This window comes from Camelus ferus, chromosome 2, assembly GCF_009834535.1.
Source record: "Camelus ferus isolate YT-003-E chromosome 2, BCGSAC_Cfer_1.0, whole genome shotgun sequence".
NCBI classification, from domain to species: Eukaryota; Metazoa; Chordata; class Mammalia; order Artiodactyla; family Camelidae; genus Camelus; species Camelus ferus.
In genome coordinates this window covers 77,377,773-77,386,896 of record NC_045697.1, presented here as the reverse complement: position 1 = coordinate 77,386,896, position 9,124 = coordinate 77,377,773, and the positions used below count along the sequence as shown (strand labels likewise).

The 9,124-nt window shown below is 39.5% G+C and overlaps 1 protein-coding gene across 3 annotated transcripts; it reads right to left on the bottom strand.

Moving 5' to 3' along the window:
• Positions 1 to 146: 146 nt before the first annotated feature.
• Positions 147 to 8,683, bottom strand: GAR1 (GAR1 ribonucleoprotein). 3 transcript variants are annotated; one of them, XM_032461764.1, is made up of 7 exons: positions 8,548 to 8,683; positions 7,663 to 7,897; positions 6,026 to 6,180; positions 5,496 to 5,555; positions 2,507 to 2,645; positions 829 to 897; positions 147 to 463 (listed from the first exon to the last, which is right to left on the bottom strand). In XM_032461764.1, the coding sequence occupies exons 2-7, from the start codon at positions 7,883 to 7,885 to the stop codon at positions 450 to 452; spliced, it is 660 nt and encodes a 219-aa protein (XP_032317655.1). In that variant the 5' UTR covers positions 7,886 to 7,897; positions 8,548 to 8,683; the 3' UTR covers positions 147 to 449. The 3 variants fall into 3 exon arrangements, with proteins under 3 accessions (XP_032317655.1, XP_032317652.1, XP_032317661.1); XM_032461761.1 differs by lacking the exon at positions 8,548 to 8,683 and adding an exon at positions 8,234 to 8,521; XM_032461770.1 differs by lacking the exon at positions 8,548 to 8,683 and adding an exon at positions 8,103 to 8,197.
• Positions 8,684 to 9,124: the final 441 nt, after the last annotated feature.

Genomic DNA, 9,124 nt, shown 5'->3' with positions numbered 1-9,124 from the left:
ATAATGTTGGAAGTACTGCTCCACCAGCCTATTTTTTTAAAAAGATCAGTTATATATGTAAACAAATCATCTTTTCTATCTTAAGTCTACTGGGTTGTTCCTTTTAACCTCAAAAATAGCTCTGGTGTAATAAACACAGCTTTAAATAACTTAAAGGAATAAGATACTTTATTTTAAAAATTCAAATATGCTTCAAATGAAAGCGGTCCCTTTATTAAACACCCACACAGTTCCAAACATTGTACAAAACATTAAAACACTTATTCATACTCTTTTAGAGCAAAATTGCCTGTTCTGCCGCGCTCATTTTTGCATGATGTTGACATCTGAGTTCCCTTATCATAAAGCGATCGGTTCTTCAGGACTGGCCCAAGAAACAAGTTTCTGACCCACAGAAGTATATCATGGAGGCAGAAGTCAACTGGTGAAGTCTCTGTCAACTGTTACACTTAATGTCCTCTTCCTGATTAAGAGAAAATGAAATATTAAGGGTACAGAAAAATAAATTTTTAATAACACTATTACCCAAAAAAGTTTAAAATCAGCATTAGTTCTTGTAAGGTTTATTACCCAACTTACTTTACCAAATTTAACTGTCACTTATATTACACTTTTTTGCTTTTCAAATTAAATATACAGCAAAATAAATTAGAAGTGGGTAAAAAAATTCAAAGGGAAAAGTGATATAAAATGAAGGTATACATTATGCTATGCAAAGAACACCATGGTGTTCTATATACTTGCTGGCAAACGGAAATAAAAATTAAAAATGGTAGGCAATACCATTTCTAGAAAGTCGGTCATTTTATGATTATTTTTCTCACTCACCTCTGAAACCACCACCCCCTCTTCCTCCTCTGAAACCTCCACCTCCACCTCTTCCTCCTCTAAAACCACCTAAAAACAAAGGAAACATTAATTAAATAACAGTAATCTACCATAATCTAATAAGCCCATCAATACAATTCTTACAATTATAAATAGAGACTCACATATTTTATCTTGCAGAGTTTTTTAAAAGATAGTTTTATTTTTTATAGTAATTTCCCAATACAGCAGCAGGTTAAAACCCTAGGTCACAATTTTTTAAACAAGTTTTCTGTTTTAATAAGTTAGAAATGCTTGTTACTTTGAAGTTCAATTTAGTCCTATCGTTAAATATATGAGTACCTCAACTTTTGCTTCTGGTACATACTTTTTTTTTATTGAAAAGACTTTTTATCTTAAGAACAAAAGAACAAAAAGTAGCAGATATGAGTGGTTTGGCTCTGGGGATACTACCATAAATATAATGTTTAAGGTTAATTGAGCTGCATACAGACCATCACTGATGCTCACATGCTGATGAGCCTTGAAATTAAGTTTTTAAAGCATTTTTCTATCATCCAACACAGTTGGCTTCCTATTGCAGTCTCTATTTTTATTTTGGAAGCTAACTTTGTAAAGAATGATAAAATACAAAAAGAAATTATAAAATGAGGAAACAAACATACTCCCAAATTACTGATATAAAAAAAAGGTTTTAAGAAAACAGACTGATAGACTTGTGAAAATTTTTTAAATGGTATACATGAGTCTGAATTCAGAATGGGAATGAGGGGATCTCCATTCATCAAATTCTCAAAGGGATACTCCTCAAAAATATTTAAGAAAGAAATATGTTCATGTCTCTTAAGAGATTTCCTCCAAGCTATCCAGACCCAAAAAGGTACATTTGTGGAATGAAATGACAGCTGAGAGGCAAAAGTGAAAGCAGAATTCTCTCCCGCCTGATCCAGTATCAGAAGTTGTCCAACCCTAATTTGCAGCCCCTCTTCTTCACCACTTTGGCTCTGCCCATCATCCTGTCACTCACCCACCACACAAGTCACAGATCTAAGCACACCCAATGCTGCACCCACCCTCATCCCCCACCCTGCTCATCATCCAGCTGCCCATAATGATGAAAATACCCAAACTCTGGTGAAATATATATGTATATGTGTATATATATATATATATAAATACTGCAATCAAAGCAGTGAATTTATTGGTAGTAGTCTCTGACATGACATCATAAGATATGAGGTTTTTTTCTGAGCTGCCAATTATCTGATTAGGACAAATAATAAAGATATCACCTAACCTCACAAGGTTTTGCTAAATATTAAAAGAATATACTTGGATGTTAAAAGAATAAATGACCAGCTCCTGATATATAATCACCACTCAATGATGTTCTAAAAAACTAAAATTCAGTTAAGATAATCCTGGACTTTATAAAATGCTCATCAGAACATTAATAACCCAGAGAGATGAAATCCCTCAAAATAATACCTTTTTTCTTTTTCAGTAAGTTACTGAAACTAGGTATCATTACTGCGGCAATCAACCAAGATTTGAAAACAGCTTCACTAAAAAATTAAACATAAAGGAAGTTTGCCTATATACAGGATTAAATTGTACTACATAAGCTGGCTGAGACTTATTAAATGTCATTAGAAATTTTCCCCCATAGGTAACTTACCACCTCTACCACCTCGGCCACCTCCGCCTCTTCCTCCTCCTCGACCACCCCTGCCACCGCCTCTTGGAGGTCCTTTCTCACCTGGAGGTCGAGGTAAAAACCTCTGCAATGGTAGCAGCTTATATGGGTCTATATAAAACTGGAAGTATAATAGAAACAATAAGCATGATGAGTTGGGGGGGTGGTACAGTACAATTATCAAGAACCTACATGCTAGACTCAACAGCCTGGGTTCAAATCCCAACCCTACTACTTACTACTGTGAAACCCTAGGCAAGGATTTAATTTCTTTGTGCCTCAGTTTTCTGATCTGTTAGATGAAGATAATAAGGAGCCTACTTCACATAATCCTTGTGAGGATCAAGAGTAATGTATAAAAATAAAGCACTTAAACTCAGCATACAGTAAACATTACATGAATAAAAATAAAAACCAAGACCAATTCAATCTCATTTCTCTTTAAAAATAGATAATGCCCTCCAAAAATTAACCACATTATCACTAACAGAACTGCCACAAGAAAAATGAAATTACTAAAAATGTAGCATTAAAATTCAAAATGAAGCACTGACATGCTGGGTATTTCAAGACTTTAATAAAAGATCAAATCAGTAACTATTTACTGAACAAAGTAATGGAAGATATGTAAAAATTAACCTCCCTCCTCCGTATTTGGGGTTAAAGAGGATATTCTTCAAGATAATGAAATATAATAGGTGTATTACACAATTTTACACAAAACACACATGCTTCAAATCTGTAATGTATTACTTGTAATAAGATGTTTAAATCCCTCTTTAGTATCACCCTACACTCTTTTGCCCTTCACAAATACATCCCTCAAAAACACTGTCTAGTTCTGCACTGTCCAATATGGCAGCCACTAGCCACAAGTGCCTATTTAAACTTAAATTAACCAACACTTAAAGTTCAGTTTCTGAGTCACACTAGCCACATTTCGGGTACCCAACAGCTACAAATGGCTAGTGGCTACTGCATTGGGCAGGGATTTCCACCATTAAGAAAATTCAACTGGACAGCATCAGTCTAGAGACTAAAATAATAACCTAGGCTGATAAGGAGGGAATGAACAGTAGATCTTAAAATAAGAAAGGAAGAATGTACAATTTCGCATCTACGATAAAAAACACTAAATAACAAATGCTCAAATAGTGATGTGAGAAAAGGCAGGCATCCAGATCAAATTCAAGTGGCTATTACAGACAAATCCTTTTCTCAGGTCACCAAATGAGAAGCCTGGCTCTCGGGACCACCTGCAGCAGTGCAGTTTCCCAGTGGGTACTTCTCAGGGTTTCTACAGCCAGTAGCCATACACTAGCAACCAGGCACTGTCCCCATCTCATCTACTATTCCAACCTGGCTTATGAGCCTACCACTCCATTGGCTCCATGATCTGTTGACCTCCAAGTTGTTAAATCCAATAAATACTTTGCATTTTGCCACTTGAGCACTTCTTGGAGACATTTTGTTCGCTTTACTTTGGTGACATCACTTTTATGAAACTCTCCCTGTTGGCCTCCTCCTTTACTGGCAATTACTGCTCAGTCTCCATTAACAGATATAAATAAATTTAAAGGTGCCCCAAAGCTCTGTTCCTCTCTCTCTCTCTTCCTAGACTATATCATACACTGTCTATCCAATGACAACTTCCCAAATCCATCTCTAATCCAGACTCTTCCTTTGAGTTCCTAACCACTGAATATCTCACAAATGCTTCAAACTCATTATGCCCGAAACTAAATTCATTATCTTCCCCTAATTTCTTTCTTCTCTACTGTTGCCCATTTTAGTGAACTGTGTGTGATACCATCCACAAGATGTTGAAATCAGACATCTGAAAAGATGGTGATACTTTTTACTTCAACTTCAATAGCTAATCAATTACCAAGACCTATCAATTCTACTTTCTGTATCTCTCATAAATCCAACAACTTTTTCTCCATTTCCACTGTTACTACCCTAGTCTAAAATATTTCTTCCAGGACTAAAGCAGCAGTCTCCGATGTGGTCCCTTCACATAGAGTTCTGATTTCTTTCCAGGTGCTCTTTTATTTTTTCAGTGCCCTCTTTTAAATATAAATTTAACCATATACATCCTTATATTTAAAAACAAAATTAAAGTCTAAATTCTTTTCATAACCTGAAAGCCTTAATAATCTATCCCCTGCCTACCTCTGTAACCATTAATTCACAACATTCCTCACTCCTCCTAAATGTTCTATGTCCAAGCTCTACCTCTGCCTATTTTAGATCCTTGAAGTGGCTTACTATCTGAGACTTGCCTACTTATAATGCACTTCCTCCTCCTCTTTGGCTAGTGCAGTGGTTCCCAAGTGCTAGCCTAAACTTATCAAAATCATCCAGTTTTCCTTTTTAAAACTGAATCCTTGTCCCTAGGACCCACTGGGTTTAGGAGTACATCCTAGAAATACATCCTCTAAAAAGCTCCCCCAGGTATTGTGCAACCAGGTTTGGGAGTCACTCGTAGTCAACTTGCAGGTCTCAGCTTCAAGCTCACATCCTCAGAAAGCCAATACACTAAACTTTGTCTCATTACTAAAATTGTCATAGCAGCCTATATTTCTCCTTTACAGCATATATTATGTTACTGAAGTATCTGTAAAATCATTTAATATCTGACTTCTCCCAGATAATATAAGCTTCATAATGTAAGTTATACTTAGAACACAAGCTTTCCAATGAGTTTTATATAAGCTAAAAAAATATACTCTAGCAGTTACAGAATTTGCTAATATGACCAAGGATTACTTTCTGAAAAACTGAATTTGATAAATTTGTTTAAAGATTGGTAAGTTCAATGTCTAAAGTACAGAACATCTCAGTTTAAGAGCTTCACTAGTGACATACTGAGGGAGTAACAAGTGCCCTATGTAAAACTGTCCTAATAACTACCTTAGGTCTTTTGCTTATAAAACCAAGGATCCTACGTATCAAAGGCTTGACTCACCTTCTGTAGTTTTTTAAAGGAAGATGCCTTCATGTTTTCTGACAATTTAACTGAAAAATACTATTAACTCTATTAAGGAATAAGCAATTAAGATTGAAGACGATAACCTTCTGAATTCATGTGCAATTTTAAAAACAGCAAGTTTATAATATATGGAAGTATTTAGAAAAAGTAAGAAATGAGTTTCCAAGTAGGAATGAAGTTTTCACTTTTGTTTTAAAACTTCCAATTCCACCATATTACAGTGGCATCATCATATCCAAAGCAAAGTACCTCAACCCTGTGACACTTATCCAAATGGCAATCATTTCTAAAACCTTCCAAAAAGGAAGTCGCACGTATAAGGCCTACCTTCTCAATATATGCGGAAACACATTCTCCTCTCTTGATTTTCCCTTATGGTCCAATGTTAGTAATACTCTGTCCAATTTAATGAAGAAACAATTTTAATTTAATCAATACATGGCTCCAGAAAAGGCAAATAATAACCTTTCAATGAGATGGCTACATCTTCCAATTAAAAAGGATACAAAATCTCTAAGTTGTCCAAATATTTCATCCACTTTTCCAATCTGTTCTTTATTTTCTAAATAAACTGGAGCATTGAAATAAGGCACCTTATTTTCATCTGTGGTACATTTACAAACTATGTCATCTTCACAGGGGTGCAGGAACTCTCCCAATACTGAAAGAGGACAAGAAAATGTTACAATATAAAACAATTTCAAGTGATACTGACCAACCTCTTCTGGAAGCTTTCTCCTTGGCTACCTGCGATTTCATCGTATCTGTTCTCCTCTGAGGCAAAAAAAGCCTTCCTGGATTGGTCCACAACATACTAGCTATGTGACCCAGGGTAAGGTTCTTGCCTTCCCTCTGCTTCAGTGTCCTCATCTTTAATGTAGGGGTAGTAACAGTACCGACACCTAACATCTAGTATTGTGAGGATTACATGCAATGATAAATGTCAAGTGCTTAGAAAGTACCTGGCACATTGAGAACTCAACCTATAATAAGTTATTTTATTATAATAACTATTAGTATGTGATTAAACTATGCTTCATTCTACTGTCTCTTCTTCGATCTCTTCATCCCTAACTCTAAGTCAGTCTCTGTTGATCTCCTGTCTTTTTTTCCCCGCTTCATAACTTCCCAGCACCACCTCTTCACCAATGACTTCAGTCTTTTCCAAGGAAGTCTAGAACCTCAAAATACTACCTTTATATCTAACTTATGGTTAACCTAAACAAAAATACTCGTCTTATTCCTACAAAACCAACTCTCCATGCCTATCACCCCAGCTCAAAATCTAGACCCTTTTATTCTTAGTATTAACCAAGTTCTAGTGACTTTGTCTCCATTAAATATCTCTCCTATCTAACACTTCTTTTCTTTCCTCATTTCCACCATGCTCTCAAAGTGTCACGCATGGACTATTATAGGCTAGGCTTGTAGGCTAGAATCTTTGACTCTAGCCGCTAACCTCTTTAAAGCATCTTGCATACCAATCCCACCTACTCTTTACATTAGACTCTGTTCATCCTTTTTCCTCTTTGATGTAGGCTTCTACTGTCAAATCTGTCTACCTTTCCATGACTTTCATCCTTCCTCACTGATAATTATTCCAAAACTGCTCTAATTAGGCCCTTTTCTTGACTTTTCCGCTGTAGTTTCCCTTCCAAGCAAAATTTTTTCCTCATTTCTCTTACTGCAATTGAAAGCATGGGCTTTGGAGTCAGAAAACATGACTTGTATCTCAAATATATCATTTAAGATCACTTATCACTTGATCCTAGCAAAGAAACTTAATTCTCAATTACAGTTTTCTTATCTGCGAAATAGGTACAATAGGAGTAAGCGCATATTATCTATTTAATGTGTTCCTTTCAATCAAAGTTCAATCTCCACCATGCATTCTAAGTGTCTTTCAGCTTTCTTGAACTGCCCCTTACATACTACAGCACAGCTATTATAAGTCAGTTTACAGACCCTCCGTAGACTTGACTCCCCAACCAAGCAGCAACCTCCGTATGACAGAGAGCTGCTAGACCTATCTTTCAGCAACTGGCTTCCAGTCAAACAAAAACTCACAACCTCGGTTCCTCGACCCCGCTCCACCTCCCCCGCCTCCGCCCCCCAAGTAGACCAAGCTTTGAAACCGACATACAAACTACTTGTTCTGGAGGTCCTTGGTCTTGGCCTTTGTTAAAGCCTCCGCGGCCACCCCCTCGTCCAAATCCTCCTCTGCCGCCGCCGCCGCCTCTGAAATTACCGCCGCCACCGCCTCTGAAATTACCGCCGCCTCCACCTCGGAAGTGGTTGTTGCTGCCGCCGCGACCGAAGCCGCCACCTCGATTAAAGCCTCCACGACCTCCGCCTCGGAAAGACATGCTCGCTCCTACCTGGTGAAAAAAACAGTGCGTGCCTTTCGATCATTGTGGCCTCCTGGGTACAGCGCCGAACCCCTCTGAGCTTCGGTCGGAACACCATAAAAGGGGACATAATAATAATAGCAACCCTGCCACCTCACCCACGGCCAGGCCGCCAGTGACGAGCCCGAAGAGTGTCACCTCCCCATAGCCCTGTGAGCTCGGACCAAGCACTCACTAGCCGCGTCGCCCCCGGTTAGTATCTCCTCCCCCACCAGGCAGCAAGGTCCTCGGTCGCATTCCCTCCCGCCCTACGCTGGGTTCCGTGTCCAGCATTCTCAAATCTCCCAGCCCTCTCCCGCCACTCACCGGCGCCACGTGCACCTCAGTCCCGGGTACGCACACCCACCCGCCCGGTACTTCCGCCGCACGAGAGCCTCCTCGGCCACCGTACCGGCACAAAGCGGGGGGTGAGGAGGTGGGGGACCGACTAAACAGTCGAATAACTGGGTTACAAAACCAGCCGGCCACCGGCAGAACCAGCAACGCTGTCACTTTTCCGAAACAACGTTCAGCGCTGTAGGAGTATCAATAAGATCTAATTTCAACCGCTAACGTAAGACAGTTACGTCTACTTGCCTACCGCGAGTAAGGAAGTGACGTACAATAGCGGCGTCCTTTACCTTAGGGCGCTGCAGGAAGTGCCGCCGCGGGGTTGCCCTTGGAGATGGCTGGCGTCAGGGACAGCCTCTCTCCCAGCAGCCCGGCGGGGTCCTGGCAGGAGCGGATTGGCCGTGCGTTCTGGCTTCTCAGGTTGCACTGCGGTCCCGGCGCTCGTCAGTTGGTTGCCAGCTCCTGCAGCTGTTCCGCCCGAAGCTCTGAGGAGTTTCGAGCCGCGCGCTGGCGGGAGGTGGGTCTGGTCGCGTCGGAACTCAGTGGAAGAGAATGTCTGCGTTCTTTCGAGTCGCTTGTTTCTTCCGGATCATTTGAAGTACGCGCAATTGTGGGCTGTCCTATGCTGTCGATTTGTCCTACGGTTTCACTAAAGGGAAAAAAAAAATGCGTGCGTGCATATACTTTTAAAATACTATGTTATCTGACAGAAAGCTGATTATATATTTTTATCTTTCGTACCAGATAGTTTATTCTTCTGTCAAGTACGTTTTGAGCACCGATAGGCTGTACACTGTCGATACTACAAGCCCCTCTCCCCTTCTGTCTTTAAGCCTTTAGTATCTGACTTCCGCTAAAACTTTTCTC